The sequence below is a fragment of the Panthera uncia genome (genome assembly GCF_023721935.1).
Source record: "Panthera uncia isolate 11264 chromosome C1 unlocalized genomic scaffold, Puncia_PCG_1.0 HiC_scaffold_3, whole genome shotgun sequence".
Lineage (NCBI taxonomy): Eukaryota > Metazoa > Chordata > Mammalia > Carnivora > Felidae > Panthera > Panthera uncia.
Window position 1 is genome coordinate 62,799,758 of NW_026057584.1, and position 19,761 is coordinate 62,819,518.

Here is a 19,761-nt window from a genome sequence, read left to right on the forward strand (position 1 = left end):
ACTGAATAAATGTTTAAGAAAAAAAAAAAGAAAAGTAAAGAAACAGAAAGGAAAATGGTGGTTTCCAGGCACTGGGGGAAGGGTATAGGGGGAGTTGCTGTTCACCCAGTATAAAGTTTTATTTGTGCAAAATGATTAGGTTCTAGAGATCTGCTGTACATTCTGATGATACAATACTGTATTGTACACTTAGGTTAAGAGAGTGGATCCCGTATTAAGTGTTCTTACCACATTAAAAACAAATAAACAACACAACACTAGCAACAACAACAAAACATACCCTGGATATGGTTGGGATTAGATGAAATCATTTGTGTAATGTACAAATGCATTAAGAACCTGACATGTACTAAATATTAAATAACCATTGATATTATTTTCTTACTATACCTGTGGGAAGCTAGACTTCTTGGATTACCTGATCCATAAGCCAGGCCCCACCGTCTATTGGGCAGCATCATACTCAATTTCCATTTGTCATATCTAAGAGGAAAAAATAGACCCAGAATCCCGAGAGTAAATCTTTTACCTGATCGTGGGACTGAATGATTTTTGTCCAGGGTTTATGCTATGTATCCATAGCAGAACCCTTCCCATGTCCAGTTCCTCAAAAGGGACTGGAGTGGGACTGTTCAGGGCAGTTGCCTGTTGTAGAATGTGACAGAATGCCATGTTGCCTTGCCTGACCTATTTCAGGCCAGAGTGCTGTTTATTTCTAGGGCCTAATCAGGCAAGAGCCGTGATCTAGTTCTTTCTTGGGCAGGTGCTGTGTGCAAAAAGAGTCTGAAAAATTCTGCTAAGCTAGAATCTGCATTAGAGCCCTGGCTATTTTAGTACCTCATATATATAGTACGAGGGAAATTACTCATATTTTCATTTTAAAAATGAGTCACAGAGCTGAGGAAGAATGTCAGTATTATGAATGTCAACAGAATTGTCTTATTTTTTAACAGGCAAAAATTTAGGAAACTGTTGACCAGCATTGTCCTTATAAACTGTGGTTTAGATTAAATTGTTACGAATGATTTCTATATATTAAAAGGCCTTTCATTTTGCGACTGTTTAGCTATTTCCTCCATGCTGATGAGACTGTGGTCTCTCACATTCCTGACAATTATTGGAATTAATAGAGAAGAAAGTCAAAATTGGTCATTTTCCTTAGAAGCTCCTGGAAATTTTCCTTCTTAAATATTGGCTGGGTTGCCCAAGGAAATTGTGGAGTTTCTGGACAGATTTTCAATTGAAGTGGTGGTTCTTTTTAGCCTGGATAGCTTGGCCATATCCTGCTTATAGGCAGAGAATTAGATGAAATGATTCTTGATGCTCTTTGTTCTGTGACCACTGAGCCCAGAAAGCCTCAACATGGAGTTTCTCCGGACCAACAGATAGATCATGAAAAGTCACCATGGCAACTAGTTTCTGAAGGGAGGCTTACAGCAGAACCAGAGGTAGGGAGCCATTGTGGAAGTAGTCAAAGGCTTAAGGAAGTTACAGGATTTTAATTGAACTGATTCTTTTTTTTTTTTTTTTTTTTTTAATGTTTCTTTATTTTTGAGAGAGAGCCAGAGCATGAGCGGGGGAGGGGCAGAGAGAAAGGGAGATACAGAATCTGAAGCAGGCTCCAGGCTCTGAGCTGTCAACACAGAGCCCGATGCGGGCTCAAACACAGATGGTGTATGCGTCAATGTTCACAGTGGCCTTGAATAGGCTGTTTAGCCTCCATAGCTCCCTCTAAAATAGGCAGGCTTGTCCTGGAATCTCCCTCTCTCCACTTTCATACTTGTTTCTTCCATTCAGTACTCTTGTCCTGCTCTTTTCCTTCTCCTACTTGCAGTCCTACTTTGTGTTTTTCTGCTCCCTGTAGCCGATACCAGTCACATGATGCTTCCTCACCCTTCCTTCTCCTGACCTGTCAAAGCTTACAAAAGTGAGTTCCAACCCTTCAGAGTCTTCTTCTCAGCAAAATAACATCTCCAATCCTCTCATGAAAAGTATTCTACTTACCATTTTTAAAAAAAAAAATGCTGTTAATTTTTTAAAGTTTATTTATTTATTTTGAGGGGAACAGGGCAGAGAGAGAGAGAGAGAGAGAGAGAGAGAGAATATCCCAAGCAGGCCACACTGTCAGCGCGGAGCCTGATGTGGGGCTTGAACTCACGAACTGTGAAATCATGACCTGAGCTGAAATTAAGAGTTGGACACTTAACCAACTGAGCCACCCACGTGCCCCAGTATTCTACTTATCTCAACATTTTGGTAAGGGGCAAATACTTAACATTCTGGAGTTCAAGGGGTAGTGGCTAGAGGCATGGAGCAGGTGATAGATATCATTTTGAATGGGAAAGTCTTTCAATTTCCTTTACATCCTGTTAAGCAGGCAAAACCTCAATATTGGGCAGGTGCCATCCTGGCCTTTCTATATGACCCATCATCACTGCCCTTCTTTCCAAAGAAGGCTTGAAAAGGGACCCTGGGACATCCCGAGTGGTGGTTGGATTCCCTCATTTATCAAAGGAGGCATGATCTAAATGAGTCCAGGTTGCATCAGGTAAAGAATGAGACCAAAAAGGAGATGAGTCCTTGAAAGCAGCCAATCTCATAGCCTGGGGCAGGCATTTGTTAGCTGACTCACACTGCCTTGGGATTAGCCAGCTCTACTTTCTGTTTCAACAATAAAAAGTCTTGCAAAACTGCTGGCATGTGAGACAGAGGTATCCAGAAGGTCTTGGCATCTCTTCCAGCAGCATAATGGGTCTTGGGGAAGAGACTCGTGAGAGCGTGGTCCATGCACTCCACCACCAGGGAGAGGTCCATGTTCACAAAAGAATTAGTGTCTTTCAGTTTGTCTAGACCTGTAAAAAGAGACAAAAACACCCTTACTCTTTGGAAGAAGGGGAGAAGGGGTGTGGGAGGCTAGGGTGTAAAGGGGGGGATGCGTATGTGGGTATTTATTTTGAATTTGCTGTTATAATTGAGGCCCTTTGTGGTGGGTTTCTATCTGTTCTTTAGGAAAGGATACAACCGTGCTTTCGTTAGACCCCTGGCTCTCAAACTTGAGTGGGCAGCAGAATCTCCTAGAGGGCTTGTTAAAACCCAATTGCTGGGTTGGTTCTGACTCACCACCTGTGAGATTCATATATAGCCTTTAATACTACAGTGTTAAATTGGGACCCAATAGGTAGGTGTGAAGTGGGACTCAGTAATTTCCATTTCTATCAAGTTTCCAGGTGATGCTGATGGTGCTGGTCCAGGGAACAAACTTTGAGAAGCACTACTTTAAAGCAATGAAGGACAGATGCTCTATAGTCTATGAGGCCCCTGAGCCCAGGAAGTTGCGGGTTTGAGTCCAAATTTGTTTTAAGGGAATACTATATAGGAAATGTGGGTGTGCATGTGTGTGCATACGTACACTCACATACCACGTACTTCTATAATTCAGTGAATAAAGAGGGAATCATCCCCAAAAGTCTTGACTCAGAATGCTAAACATAGGCTGGTTATCAGACAGATGAAATGTCTGCCTAATGAATTATGATAGTTTTAAAGAGGCAGGTATTTTATCAGAGATTGGTAATGGCTCAAAGCATTCCTCCTGTGCTCTTAAAACATACCTGAGTTGTGTCTTCTTAAGAGAAAAGTCTATGATTTTTAAATCTTCCCTTCTACTTCAGGCCTTAGTGGCTGCAAGTTATTCAAAAAACCTAACTGAGATTACCTAATAAGTCTTAGTGTCTATTTTAAACTCTTACAACTATTGCCTTGGAAATGAAGAAAGGTGAGCTTAAATTTGTGGTCTGCTTTGGAACTGTGAGTCTGGCTGATGTCCAAGTCCTGATTTGGAAAATTCTAATAAGAACAATCAGTAAAAGAGAGGATACCTCAGCCAGGGGCCAAGTAAAAAATAATTTTCAGATGGCAGTTCATGATATATTCATAGACATTTAGAAATATCAATGTCAATATCAAATAGAAAAAGCTCTTTTAAATGAGGGATTTTTTTTTCTGAACTACTTAGAATCTTCAGAGTTGGTAATGAGTGAGAAGCTGAGTTTTTAATGGCAGAGGTTCTCAGCATATAGTGACATGATGGCACTGGGAGGTTTGTCAAACCAGACGTTCTCGTTGATATGTATGTATGCATCTGTGTGTGTGCACAAGTGTGTGTGTGTTGGGTGGGGTTGGGTGGTTGAGGAAGTCTGTCATTCTAAAAGCCTCCCCATGTGGATCTGACTCAGCTCTTGGCTCCACCTCCAAAACTTCCAGCCTTGAACCTTGCCACAGTTGGCTGACTTACCAAATCCATCAACAAAGAGGCAGGACCAGAGTTTTAAGGTTAGAGTGACACAAAGTTAGGTGGGGCCCTGTTTGGCTCAAAGCAGGAGCTCAGCAAGTGTTTGAGGAATGTCGACTAAGCTTGTAATAAGACCAGGAAGTTTGAGGTGGAGGCAGAGCCCTGTTACAGGAAGTTCCACCAGCTCCTTAAAGCCTCGTTTACATTAAAGTGCAGGGCCCAAGGATAAATGGTGAAGTCAGGCTGTCTGGGTTCAGATCTAGCTCTTCTACTTACTAATTGTGCAACATTGGGCAAGTTACTTCTCTATGCCTCTGTTTCTATAAACTTAAGGTAATAGCTACTTCATAGGGTTTATTTGGGCATTTTAAATGAAAGAGTCCATGTAAAGCACTTAGAATGGTGACAAGTACATAGCAAATGTTCACTATATGTTAGTCATCATAATCTAGTCTATTATTAGTTCTCCATCCCTGACTCAATCTGATTTATGTTACTTCTCCTGCTCTCTCCACCCCCCCCCCCCCCCCCCCCCAACCCATGCATTCTTGCTCTGGAAAGCTTCCACCCAAATAATTCCTTCCTGTCCTTTAGGCCTTACTCTAACCTGACCTGTCTCATAAAGGCCACTTAACTAGCAATGCATTCATCCAGTTCTGAATTTCTTGGGTAAGTAGAGACTGCACCATCTAGCACCCACTCTGGGCTGTTGGGCTCTGTCTAAGAAGTATAGCATCAATTTTCTTACACATTGTAGAGTCACTGTTTTAGTTTCACGTGGTTACTTTTTCTTGTCAACTTGACTGTATACTAGGTAAGGGTCAGAGTCTGACTCTTTATATTTTGTAACCTCCATGAATCCTTGAACAATGTTTAGTGAGTGGTTGTTGTTTACCAAAAAGAGGAGGTTTATGTAGAGTTGAAGATGGGGGGCTCCAGCCTGGACACGACCAGGGGGAGCTGTATAGCCTTTGGTAGGACATAGCACCTTTCTAAGCCTCTGCTGACTACTCCTATGGTTCTTTTGAGGAGTAAATTATAAAATTTATAAGGTGTTTAGTATAGAACTTGGCACTTGGTAACTGCCCAGTAAATGTTTGTAAACCCTTGAAGTGAGAGATGGCACTGGAATTAATACGAATCTCTGATCCATATCTAGGATTCCCTATTGGTATATTATTATGAACACCTTATTTTTTTTTTTTCATTTAATTTTGAGTCTCCTTCATGTTGTCTATGATAATGAACCCCAGAGGAACCCTGGTCCACCAGAGACTTACTTTTTTCAATGTAACCTTCTCCGTATTGTTGTTTTATATCTGGAGACAGATGTTTCCAAATGGCAAGTTTTTTTTCGGTGGCCTTTACTGGATCTGATAATCCTGTTTTGAACAATCCTGGTTCAATACATGAAACGTGTACACCAAAAGCTTTCATGTCCCGTCTGTGAAAAGAATACACTGATGATGTTTAATCCAGCTTGGTTTGGAGAATGTTTGCTATTTGGATGACTATTTTCTTATGAATTTTTTTCATGGAATCACAGAATTGGATAGGTTGGAAAGGAGTAGCTTGTTCTATGCTTGCAGCTTGCAGGTGAGGAAGCTGAAGTTCAAGGTGGCGAAGGGAGGGCGGTTTAGTGGCAGAAGTGGAAAGGCATCTGGGTAGGCCCATCCCCAGTTTAGTGCTCCATGTGAAGCCAGATTCTCTCATTAAATTGACAAGCATTCAGGATAAGGACAGGCTTCTTCTCAGTACGCAAAGCACCTTCTGGAGAAATGGACTGATGATTGGCCTGGGTGGATAAGTTTACCTCCATTCTAGGAATGTAAAGAGATTGTGGAACAAGTGAGGCTAGGCTGAGGGACACAGTGTGACAATCCTTGATGTGGCTAATCTGTTCCCTCTGCTGCTCAGTGAGCTCTTTCATTGTGTGGCCTCAGAAAACCAAAGGTCTGCTCATTTACTGGGCAATAAGGTTTTAGGGGAATCATGGAACCCCTCCCCCCTACCCTGGGCCTTTTAAAGCAAAATAAAGTATTGCAAACCATTATATGAGTAATTACCTCCTAAATTTAATTTATATTTCCACCAAGGATATATAAGGAAGTAATTATTCATTTTATACAAGTCTTTATCCTAAGATTTTTAAAGAACTCTACCAATGAACTTAAAATGTGATTTATCTTAGGTTCTGCTTTCTAGCAACATGCCTAGTGGTTAGTTTGCAGTGTACTTAACTAAAAATACAAATTATCTTGATCTTGAAAGATTTTGAAAATATGTTGCTTGCATTAAAATTTCAAGGGTTATTTTCCAACTTAATTGTACTTCACACACCTATCTTCTGATCTCCTTTGGGTTTTGGAAAGTATTTGGGAAGATTTGTCTCCCCACCCACTCATGAAATAGCATATAATCTGGGGACAACAGGCTTTAAGTCACCCAACTAAGCTTACCAGGTAAGTAAAACCAGCATGAAACCAGTATTTTTGCTTGGCAAATATAGCTTTAAAGAGACCCAGGCTTCTCCCAGTTGGACCACTGTCCCTAAACCATCCTACATATAGAAATTCTGGAGTTGCCACTTGACTGTGGCCTTCATGCACAGTACCTTTTCCAATACCAGTTCCATGATTTAGAAAAATACCCACTCTTTATTGGGTAATTTCAGCCATGTAGAGCTGTATTGCAATCACACAAACACTTCACTTGAAAAAAAATTTTTTTAAGTGGTTATTGGTCCCCAAGAGGATAGGAAGAAACCCTGTTGCTTTTTGTCTTTCTCTTTCCACCCATCATGTGGCCCTATACCCAGCACACACATGGGAAGTAGATGGCAGAATAGGGTGACATCTGGTTGGAGGGAAGTCCCAGGAAACAAGAAGGAACGGGAAAGATCACAGAGAGGAGCTGAGGAAAGTGACCCCGTAACATTGTTTATGCACTGCACTTGAGCATGTATGGATCTGACTTAGAGAAGCGAACTCTGGGACAACCATCTTCTGTATCCTAGACTGGCTACTGTGTGGTACATCTATGGGACATCTCTGGTAGCAAACAGGAAAAAGTACAGAATGATGGTTAGCAGTTGTGACCTGAATACAACCTCATCAATTGTCTGCTAAAACAAAAATATCAACCTTCTCTATAGGACTTAAATAAGACCCATAGTCTCATATAATTCCAAATATTCAGCATAAAAAGAACTGGAAACATTCCAAAAGAACTGGAACATTCCAAATGTTCAGCATAAAAAGAACTGGAAAATCTCAACTCACATGGGAAAAGACAATGGCAGATGCTAATGCCAAAAGGACACAGATGTTGGAATTATCAAAGTCTTTAAAGCAGCTATTATAAAAATGTTTCAAGTACAAAAGAAAATACTCTTGAAGTCAATGGAAAGTTACAGCACTTCTCCCCAAAAGGAAAAGGCAAAGAACCAAATGAAAATTTTACACTTGAAAGATATAATAACCAAAATAAAGTATTTATTGGTTGGATTCAATAGCAGAATGGTGATGGAGGAACGTCAGTGGATTTGAAGGTAGATCATTAGAAATTATCCAATTTGAACAGCAGAAAGAAAAATGATTGAGAAAGTGGACAGAACCTTAGGGATCTGTGTGATAAAACCAAAGGTCTACCATTTGTGTTATAGTCTCAGAAGGATAAGAGAAAGAATGGATTACAGGAAAAAATGTTTGAAGAAACAATAGCTGAAACCTCACCAAATTTGGCAAAGATATAAATCTACAGATTCAGGAAGCCCTGTGAATGTCAAATGTTATAAACCCAGAGAAATCCATGCCTGGGTGCACTTTGTTTGCTAAATAAGTCCTTTGTTTTAGGCTCTGGGGTTCTCTGGTAGGCACACAGGAAAATGATGTGGTCAGTGCTTTCTTGGGGGAGCAAAATCTCCACCTCTGATTGGTAAATTCCTGCTCTGAGTTTTATTTGGAAATGGAAGCACCAGAGGAAAACTGTATTTCTTGTCCTCAGGGTGGGGTTGGGGAGGTTATCATCTCTTTAGCTGTAGTGTCTGAAATGTATGGGAATATGGGTCAGGAGCTTGCAGAGAGAGAGAGAGAGAGAGAGAGAGAGAGAGAGAGAGAGAAAGCTATGTAGCTGAGTCATTATTTTGTGATAATTACATTTACTTTACCAGATAATTTTCTACTGAGGGTTTATTTATTTATTTATTTATTTATTTTAATGTTTATTTATCTTTTAGAGAGAGCGCGAGTGGGGGAGGGGCAGAGAGAGATGGAGACAGAATCTGAAGCAGGTTCCAGGCTCTGAGCTGTCACCACAGGGCCCAACGTGGGGCTAACCTACAGCTGTGAGATCATGACCTGAGGGAAGTCAGACGCTTAACTGACTGAGCCACCCAGGAGCTCCTCTACTGATGGTTTAAACAGAATGGTGTTGTTGTGTCTGCAACTGATAGTTACACTAACAGAGGTCTGTCTTGATTTAGCCTCCCTATATGATTCCTTAACTATTTAACAAACTGACTTGTTGAATACGAATTCACCATCGCTATCAGCATCATGCATTAATGCAAAAAGTAAAAAGAGGCTTGTCTAGACTTAGGTCCAATCTCAGTTCTACCACTTACCAGCTGGGTGACCTTGGGCAAGTTACTTAATCTGTTTCAGGGGTATTATCTATTGGGAACTATTATTGGGAATAATTTAAAGCACTAAATAGAGTGCCTAGTGCATAATAATCACTCAATAAACATTACCAACTAATATTTCTTAGTATGTCAATGTTTACTTTACCTTAAGCTGTCATTGAAGCCTTCTAATGCATATTTGGATACAGTATAACCCCCTCCACCAAGTGCAAGCCGACCTCCAATGCTGGAGACATTGATAACCCTTCCTTGAGCTTTTTTGACCAAGGGAAGCAAATTTAATGTCACATCAATGAGTCCAAACAAGTTCACTTCAATAGGTTCCCTGTAGTCTTCCACTGTCAGCCAGTCGGTGGGAGCCAACACTCCGAGAACACCAGCATTGTTGATCAGACCCCAGAGACCTAGAACAGAGAGGAAAGAAAGGAGTTGTGATAGAAGATGGCACTGATATGGGCATCCTTGATGGAAATACAGCCCCTGCTTTACACATTTGTGCCATTTCCTCCTTCTAGCCATGTTCCTGCTTTGAAATACGTTACAGTTTTGGGAAGTAACTACTCTCAGAGAAGGTGGGAAGCTAAATTGAAATAGTTGAAGCTCTGTTACAATTTCACAGTAACTCTATTTCTGGTTCTGAATGTAAAATACTGATACTGTCTGAATGAGCCTTTTACTTTTTCATCTCAGATGTAGAGTAAAATGGTCTATTTTTCCCACTTGCTAGATGGCAAAGTGAGAGATTATTTATAAACTGCTTTTTACAGACAAAGAGCAGTATCAATCTACTTCACATCTATTTTTGGTAAAAAATCTAGTCATCGAAAGTTTTATTTTATGATGGAAAACATTTAATATTGTTAAATTTGTTTGGAAATCAAGTATTAAAAATGGTCTGGAGGGGCGCCTGGGTGGCTCAGTAGGTTAAGCGTCTGACTTCGGCTCAGGTCATGATCTCATGGTTGGTGAGTTAGAGCCCCTCATTGGGCTCTGTGCCGACAGCTCCCAGCCTGGAACCTGCTTCAGATTCTGTCTCCGTCTCTCTCTGCCCCTCCCCTGCTGGTTCTTTCTCTCTCTCAAATATAAATAAACATTAAAACATTTTTTTAAAAAATGATCTGGGAACATTATCAAACCATTGCTTTTCAGGTTCAGAGTCTCAACTACACAATGAAGATGTGATAGAGAAAAATCACATACATTTGGTTTCATTTTTTCCATTTTGGATCCTAATATCTTCATTAATGAGAATATTTCAAGCTTCATTCAAGCCAATAAAAGTCCTCTAGTTTGGAATGCTGTCATCTTGGCAGAATGAGGTCTGATGGCTTACTACTCTATCACGATGATCTAAGACAGCTTTATCAGAGTCTCAGGCTATTTTCTACCTTTTCCCATGGAAAATGTGTGAGTTGTGGAATGATTTTAGAGTGAGAAGTAGGTCCCAGGTATCCAGATGGCAATTTGGGGATTGCTCTCATGATCTCCTGTAGCTTTTAGCTCCAAGTGCCTTTGCTATATATGTGGCTAAACTAGAACTTCACGAGAGAAGAGCAGGAAAACTCAATACCTCCAATTCACTTCTAAATTTGCCCACCGAGACTTATGACTGAGAATAATGGGGACTGTGTCTTTCATGCAAACAGAGAGCTTGCAACTTGGAACTAGTGAGGGCTCTATCCTAAGATTTTCCCAATATTCTCCAGTACCGTAACTGGTCTTTAGGAGACATTTTCTTGAAAGGCCATTTAAGATCCAAACACATTTAACTTAGCTGTAGCTACTTTACAACACCCCCTCCATTTTTCCCACCCCTGTATCACTCACCTTTTTCCCCAACTTGGTTTTTCACCCACTGGGCAGTCCTCTTGACATTCTCTGGGTCTGTTACATCTAGAAGCACGGTGTGAAGCCTTTCTGAGGTTTCTGCCTTTAAAGCTGTTGATTTTGATTCAGTCAGACAAGCAGCAATTACATGAAATCCTTTTTTATCAAAAGTTCTGGCTGCCAAATTTCCAAAACCCGTGTCACACCCAGTAATGAAAATGTACTTATCAGTGATGTCTGCAATCTTTAGTTGTCTTTTATAATTCCATACAAAACCACAAAAGATTAGGAGGGCTAATACCCAAAAGAACATGTTCTTTCCAGTATATGATAGGAACTCTCCTTTCTTGTACAATAAAAGAAGATGGTGACCTGAATGTTCAAAATTAGAAAGAAAATTCAAATTAGAACCATCAAAGGATTATAACCCAATTTTTACGAACTTCAGATACTTTAATGCATTTGAGTAGATAGTTTTTAAAAAACAATAACTGTTATTTAGTTGGAAACATGGCTATTTAAGTGCTAAACCATAGCTCTAAGTAATGTGAAAACCAACCAAGCTACAGTCAGAGAAAGTAAACAGGAGAGAGAGAGAGACAGAGAGAGAGAGAGATTGAGAGATGCCATGGCAAAGCTGACACAGGTCATTGGGTTTGATGTGACAGTAATCTCATGTGTGAATTCATCTATGTGAAACACAGACTGTCATGGTAAAATCTTATCTCTTGCAACTTCATGAAATTCAATCTATTAGAAAATGTTCAATTTCAATTGATTGATTAGATTCTTAATTATTCTTAGACTGTCAGGAAAAGGAGAGTATTTTGGTATTGCCATTATGAAAATGTTCCTAAGTTGGTTTCCAGTTTGTTATTTTCAGTAGCTTATTGTCATCCTTCAACCCAACTCTAAAAACCATCACAACACCATGCAGAGAGTATGCAGTGGGCAGCCGCCAAGGAGTTCATGGAGAGAGGGTGAGATGAGTGGGAAGAGACTGAGGGATGATGGCCGAAGGCACAGTGTCCCAAACAGAATCAAGAAGTCTCAGATTCTGTTCTCTCTGGCTTTCGGTGAGGAAGAAGATTCGCACGTACATAGGACAAAGGAGAGCAAATTCTTTCCTGAAAACCATGAAGCTTTGACTGTAAGCAGTGCAGAATGACTTGGACAATTAGTTTGACAGGGCTAGATGGCCTAGGGCCTAAAGTCAAAAAGGTGGAGGGCTTCCTTTCCCCTTTACTCAGAAGACTGCACCTGCATTTTGCCTCAGCATGTATTACCTTTTTTTACTTTTTTTAAATTAAAAAAATTATGTCATGTACACTTACTACATCAATTTAGAAATATCACACTTCTTTTTGGATTAAAAATACATGTTAAAAAAAGAATATTATATTAATTTTATAATCTTGACCATTTAAATGCATATGCTGTCTTAAAAGTTACAGTAATTATTGGGGCACCTGGGTGGCTCAGTCAGTTAGGCATCCGACTCTTGATTTCAGCTCAGGTCATGATCTCATGGTTTGGGCTCTGTGCTGACAGTGAGGAGCCTGCTTGGGATTCTCTCTCTTCCTCTCTCTGCCCCTCCCCTGCTTGCAAGTACTCTCTCTTTCAAAATAAATAAATAAACATTACAAAAGGTTATTATGCAGTGTTTGGCTGCAAAATTACAGTTGTGAATGAATCAAGCAATTGTATGATTGAAAACAAGGGTGATATTAATTTGGAAGTGTACTATCAAAAGTATCACAGGGAGGGATTTCAGACTATTTGGAGATATAAAATTCCCCAATATATACATATTCCCCATAATATAGATATAAAATATGTATTATGATGTTTGTTATTTACAAAGACAGCCAATACCGTCAATTTTACTGTGAGTACCGGTGGCCAGGGAAGGGCAAGCTATCCCATAGGACAAAGTGAACAAGAACTGGAGGGCATTTACCTGTTTGCCTAGGTCTGAGCATCACGATGGCTCAGGCCTCCTAGCTCAGCCATAGGCAACACAAAGGAGGAAGATTGTTAGGTCCCACCACATGTAAGAGCAGCCCTGGGCCTGTATTGGCTCTCTCTGCCTTTGGAAGCAAGAGGGGCAGCAGAAAATATCACCTTGGGAAAAACCCTATTTCCTTCGCTTTTGACTCAGAGAGTTTCCTTTCTTTGCCCCATGTTCACACATATCTCTGCCCTTGATCCAGAGCCACCCTTAGAATCAAGAGGGGCCTTATGTGCTAAATAGAAGATAAGACTTCAGTTGAAGTTCAGACCTTACGGGTGCTTCTGGAATCATGACTGTTTATGGACACTGTGTTCAAAGTACTTGCAAGGCCAAGCAATTTTATAAACTTTGACCTTTCTCTCTCTCTCTTTTTTTAATGTTTACGTATTTATTTTGAGAGAGAGAGAGAGATTGAGAGAGAGAATGAGAATGAGTGAGCAGGGGAGGGGGCAGAGAGAAAATGGAGAGAGAATCCCATGCAGGCTCTGTGCTGACAGCATAGAGCCCAAACCATGAGATTGTGACCTGAGCCAAAATCAATAGTTGGATGTTCAACCAACTGAGCTGCCAGGTACCCCTGGACTTTCTTTTTCTTTCTTTCTTTCTTTCTTTTTCTTTTTTTTTTTTTTTTTACAATTATTTCCTGGTTTTTCATTTGAACCATTTAAAAAAATTGTTCATTTTTTTTCCTGCTTGTAAAAGTAACTTATGCTCATGGTAAAAAGAATTTGGCAAATACAGAAAAAATTAAAGAAGGAAATAATGATTATCACATTTGGCTCTTAGTGTTTTGGTAAGTCTTCTTGTATATATATTTTCCTGTATACGTAAATGTTTCTCTCCCTAATAAGGAATAGAAATATACAGAATTATACACACACACTCATGTGCACACATACACACAATTTTTGTCTGCTGCTTTATAAGGAACAGATTATTTCAGATAAAAAATAACGCAATCTAATATATCTTCTTCACTTCTCAAGGAAATTCTGGGCTCTGCCTTCATCTTTTTTCCCAGAAAAAGATATATAAGTAAAGAAAGAAAAGGCAAGAGAACTATCAATTGATAAAAATAAGTCAGAGGTAAACATTAAAATATGGTAGGTTTGAGCAAACTAGTTGATTCTTTGGATACAGCTGTGCCTATTTCTAAAGCAGTCAAGTTTGTAGACTATCGTGGCTTAATAATTTGGCATAGTTTCACAGATCTTTCCTGCATAGGAGTTATTGATTTGTGGCAAATCAATGTCCATGTAGTAGAATTTTCCCTTCTCAAACATATAAATACATTAAAAATGTATAATTTTGAGGTGAAGTGTTGGTGTAACTACCTTTTGCAAAATTTCATGTTTAGATATTTTAAGGAAATTTTGTATTTATAAATTCAATCAGTATAGTGTTTTGTTCAAGTCTGGCCTCAATTAATTGAATAATTGGATAACTAAATGTTGAATATGTTTTCTGAATGGATTCTGTAGCCTTAACTGCAATCCAAACCCCATGGAATTATTTGAAGAAGGCAAATGCTCATGGAGTTTAATGTGTACTAGATCAGAGAGTAGAAACTTTCTATGTTGTCAAGTTTTGCTGGGGGCAAGCATAAGGGGAGTAATCGTAAAAGAATGGTTTACATTTGTGAAGCATTCTACGCTATACTTTTACATATAGATCTCATCTGGTTCTCTCAACAGCTTTTTTGAGTTAAAGAGGGCACATTGCTTGCCTTATTTTATAGAAGAATCAATATGCTAACTAATAAATGTAAAAGGAATGATGGAATTAGAAAGTCATCATTTAGCAACTGACATCATAACAATTATATCAGAGAAGTTTGATCAATGGATGCTAAAACTAGTAGGTGAAATTCTGATAAGAAACCATTATAGAATCTCAAAAAATCTCCCCATAAGATAGGCACTAGTTAAAAAGAGAGTAATAATAATTTCACAGAAGAGAAATCTGACAGATACCACCTTACCCAAGTGATAAAAATTAACACTGCTAGTCATGGGACAAACCAACATTAGGTGCCTCCTGGGATGGTGCACTGGAAAGGACACAGCAACACTTTTGTACATAAATGGATCCTAATCCTGCATGGAGCTACCTCTTCCATAGACAATATATGGCATATACTCTTTAAAAATGTCAAAGTCATGAAGGAAAAGAAAGATTGAAGACTGCTCCCGATAAACGAAGACTAAAGAGATATGACAACCCAATGCAACATGTGATACTGGACCAGAAAACTATTTTTTTCTTTTGCCAGAAAGGATGTTATTTGGTCAACTCATGAAATTTGAGTGAGATTTGTTGATCTGACAAATAATATTGCATTCTCAATAAATATTAATTTTTCAATTTTTATAATTTACTAAGATTATATAGAAAGTTCCTGCTTTTTAGGAAATATACACTGAAGTATTTAAAGATTAAGTAGCACCATGTCTCAACTCAGTTAAGACCATGTCTTTAACTCTGTTAAGAAAATAATAAGAATATTCATATAAATAAGTAAACATATAAAGGAAGCAAGCTGAGTTTCCATTGATAGATGAATGGCTAAAGAAGATGTGGTTGCCCAACCACAAACAGGTGGTTGCCAGGGCAGAGGTGGGGGGTGGTGGGGGTGGTTGTGGGGGGATGAGTGAAATAGGTGAAGGGGATTAACAGGTATAAACTTCAGTTATAAAAGAAATAAATCCCAAGAATAAAAAGCAGAGTATAGGAAATATAGTCAATAATAATGTAATAACTTGTATGGTGATAGGTGGCATGCATTTTGTAATGTATATGAATGTCTAGTCACTATATTGTACACCTGAAGCTAATATAATATTGTATACCAACTATACTTCAATTAACAACAAAACCCCCACATACATATGGTTATAAAGAGAGAATGAAAATGCAAATGTGGTAAAATGTTAATATTTGGGGATTCTGGGTTGTATTATTTTTTCAACTTTTCCACAAATTTGAAATTATTTCAAAATAAAAAAGTAAAAAATTGGCAAGGGAAAATAAAACATTTTTTTTTTTTTTCCTGAGAAAAGGCTTCACTAGACCCAAAGGGTTTCATGCACAAAATAGGTAAGAACTCCAGCACTTCAGAATCTAGTGACCTTGGACTTCTACTCTTTGGTAAGTTCACCTTCACAACTAGTGGAGAAAAACAAAAACTCAAACCAAAGCAGTAAGATTCCTTCCTCCTTCCTCATCCTCTCCATTTCTCCCTTACTTCCTCGTTCCCTAGCCAAACACATTTTTCCTTGGTGACAAGCCACAGAGAAGAGCTTTTTAGTTGTTAAGGATGGGCTCACACTTATGTTCAAAAATTTTTTGAATATTTATTTTTGAGAGAGAGAGAGAACATAGTTGGGGAGAGGCAGAGAGAGAGGGAGACACAGAGTCTGAAGCAGTCTCCAGGCTCTGAGCCATCAGCACAGAGTCTGATGCGGGGCCCTAACTCATGAACCATGAGATCATGACCTGAGCCGAAGTCAGACGCTTAACGGACTGAGCCACTAAGACGCCCCAAAGATGGGTTCACATTTTAAAATGTGTTGTCTTTATTAGGTACCTCTCTAGGCTGAGAGTCATTTCAGATGCTGGTGTCCCAGCCTGCAGCCGGAATCCAGGGGACTACCAACTCTGACCTAGAGTTTTATAAAGCCTGTCCTTACCCCAAATATTATTGTCTAAAAAATACTGGTTCTTCTTCAATTCTTAAGGTTCACATTCCTCTAGGTCATCGGACCAGTCAACCATAAACCAATACATACACACCTCTGACCTCTAATAGTATTTTAGCCAAGATTCCATGTGTTGTCATGTTCCTGAGCAGCAGCCCTTGGTCAGAGTCATTGGGAACATGACCTGTATACAGAAGCTGATTGATGGCTGGTTGGTTCATTGACCACCAAGAAGTAAATGAATAACTGTGATTACTATGGCTGCCTCAACAATACACCGCCAGCCTGGTCACCTTCACATGGCTCCTTGGTCCCTAAAATTCAGAGACTTGGGGCACTGACCTTAGTGGCTTGGCTGTTTGTTTATCTGCTTTGTCTTCCATCTCACAACAAAGTGCTTACCAGGGGTACACATCGCTTGGTTCAAGGCAAGGAGCACCTCATCTGTAACAGTCCTCTTAGGATGCAGTGGCTGTGAGCCTGTGGACTCATCAAAGGTGAGAGCAGAGTAAAGGAGAGAAGGTCTGCAGCCCTCACACTGCAGTGTGTGGACAGCCGCATCCTCTGAACCAGTCCTGGAGATATTTCTTAAGCCCAAATAAACACTAGCCACTTTGCTAGGAAAAATAAATGTGGGAAGCAAGGACTGAGGCCACACACACACACACACACACACATGGCAGTAGGGCAGGGGTTAGGAACCCAGGTCTCAAAATCAGACAGGTAGAGGTCTAGTCCCAGCTCCTCTATCATCAGAGGTCTTTGGGCACATTATTTATATTTTCTTAGCCTCCATTTTCCTATTTGCAAAATGGAAATAATAACTTTTCCGTTGGAGAGTACCTCGCAAAAAAAAGTGACTAAATATCTGCTACATAGGCAGAAGCTTATCGCTGTGGCAGGATCAGTCATGCTCACTTGGGAAGGCCTGTGGTACTTTTCCTATTTTGGGTCAAATAATTATTTGTTGTGGAGTCTGTCCTGTGCATTGCAGGATGTTTAGCAGCATCCCTGGCCTCGATCCTCTGCATGCTAGTAGCACCCCCACCCCAGTTGTGATAACGAAAAATGTTTGCCAGTTGTCCCCTGGGGGACAAAACTGCTTCCATTTGAGAAACACTGGTCTAGAGGTTCCTTGCCTTGTGGGTCCAGAACTTCACAACATCAGAACTATTTTTCTGGAAGCTCAGTCATTAGTTCTTTGGTGGTGCCACATTGATGAGAGTTTATTTATTTTTAATGGCCTTACCAGAAAAGTTTTATTACTTATAAAATATAACTCACATCTTGCTAATATTAGTATTAGTTTCTATGATTTAGAAAAAGTGCCTTTTTGTCATCATGAGGTTGGAGGCAGTGAAAAAGCCAAAGTTAGAAATTACCAAGTTAGCACTCCCAACATTTGTGAGGCCTCAATTCTGGCTAAGACTTTTGGGTTTGGGCCACTACAGGTTCCTCTGTGGAAGCCCTTCTGGTGGGATGTCAATTGATTCTGCAGAATTCAGAATATGGTACTAGAAAAACCATGGTACTTGGATTCCCAGTTCACCAGGTCAGGTAGGAACGGTAATAACTGCTATGGTTTATTGAGTGCTTGCTGTATTCCAGGCCCTCTGGTAGAATCTATGAATATTTATCTTATTTATTTATTTAATTATTTTTGAGAGAGAGATACAGAGAGACAGAGAGAGAGAGAGAGAGAGACAGAGCATGAGCAGGGGCGGCGCAGAGATGCGGGGCTCGAACTCATGGACCATGAGATCCTGACCTGAGCTGAAGTCAGCCATTCAACCAACTGAGCCACCCAGGCACCCCTATCTTACTTAAACCTTACAGTAACATTATCTCCATTTTATAGAGAAAGAAACAAATTCAGAAATGCAGGTTAATTGGCTCAAGATACAATCATAGTGCTGTTTGGGGACCCCGGCCACTTTGATTTGGCTATTCATGCTTTAATCCTTTGCTGCACTGCCACCTGGATTCCCACTGAACTCTGGGAGTCTGGGCTATGTGTACAATTCTCTACAACCAGCAGTACTTGTGTGATACTGGGTATTAGGTAAATTAGTGCTGTAGAAGGAAAGAAGGAAGAAAAGAAAAGAAGGAAAAAGTTTCAACTCTAAGCCCAGGGTTCTGGTGATAGTTGGGTTAAGTCTTTGAGCCTTCTGAACCATCAGGCGAAAGGCTAATAATAGCAATATAATGTTCACACTTCCAATTTAGGAAACTTTAAGAACTTTTGAAGAGTGTTCAAGTAATATTTATCTCATTTAATTGTCAAAATATTTCTGTGAGCTAGGTACAGTAGGTATCGTACATGAAGTTATCAGCCAGAGAGTGGCGAGAGCTAAAATTCTGATCTCTGAACCCCTAGACTGTGTGGAAGGAGAAGGAATAACTGCAAAGAAATTAGCACATTATCGGTTAGTAGGAGGAATGGAAATACTTTATCAAAATTCTTGACCACAAAGATTCGAAAGGAACCAAGAAAGGAGAACTAATTGTGTCTTTCATTTGCCATGCAAAATGCTTTGCTGCTTTGGGAAAATATTGCAACTCGATTGCTGTCCTTGCTCACTTCTGCTTTTTTTTTTTTTTTTTAACTTTCTATAACTGGGTTTATTTCCCTAGTAAAAAGTCCAAAATAAGATGCTTTGATTTCACTTCTCTTACTGATCTTCCTCTGCCCTTTAAAATTAAATGACACAATTAAAAATAAACAAAAGAACTGAGAATAATGTCTCAATGTCATTCTGAGCAATGCTTTTCATAAGAAATATATAATTCTTTTAAAATACATCCTCCAGATGTGGAGAAACAGGAACCCTCTTGCACTGTTGGTGGGAATGCAAATTGGTGCAGCCGCTCTGGAAAGCAGTGTGGAGGTTCTTCAGAAAATTAAAAATAGACCTACCCTATGACCCAGCAATAGCACTGCTAGGAATTTATCCAAGGGATACAGGAGTACTGATGCATAGGGGCACCTGTACCCCAATGTTTATAGCGGCACTCTCAACAATAGCCAAATTATGGAAAGAGCCTAAATGTCCATCAACTGATGAATGGATAAAGAAATTGTGGTGTATATACACAATGGAGTACTACGTGGCAATGAGAAAGAATGAAATATGGCCCTTTGTAGCAACATGGATGGAACTGGAGAGTGTGATGCTAAGTGAAATAAGCCATACAGAGAAAGACAGATACCATATGGTTTCACTCTTATGTGGATCCTGAGAAACATAACAGAAACCCATGGGGGAGGGGAAGGAAAAAAAAAAAA

The 19,761-nt window shown here is 39.6% G+C and overlaps 1 protein-coding gene across 1 annotated transcript in view; it reads right to left on the reverse strand.

Moving 5' to 3' along the window:
- Positions 1–1,545: 1,545 nt before the first annotated feature.
- DHRS9 (dehydrogenase/reductase 9) overlaps positions 1,546–19,761 on the reverse strand; it is a 23,418-nt gene continuing 5,202 nt past the window's right edge. Inside the window, exons 2-5 of the mRNA XM_049616082.1 lie at positions 10,764–11,135; positions 9,082–9,340; positions 5,572–5,735; positions 1,546–2,852 (exon numbers count right to left, since the gene is read on the reverse strand). Of these exons, the coding sequence (XP_049472039.1) occupies positions 2,629–2,852; positions 5,572–5,735; positions 9,082–9,340; positions 10,764–11,076 (960 nt within the window). The 5' untranslated portion in view covers positions 11,077–11,135 and the 3' untranslated portion in view covers positions 1,546–2,628. The remainder of the gene's footprint in view (positions 2,853–5,571; positions 5,736–9,081; positions 9,341–10,763; positions 11,136–19,761) is intronic.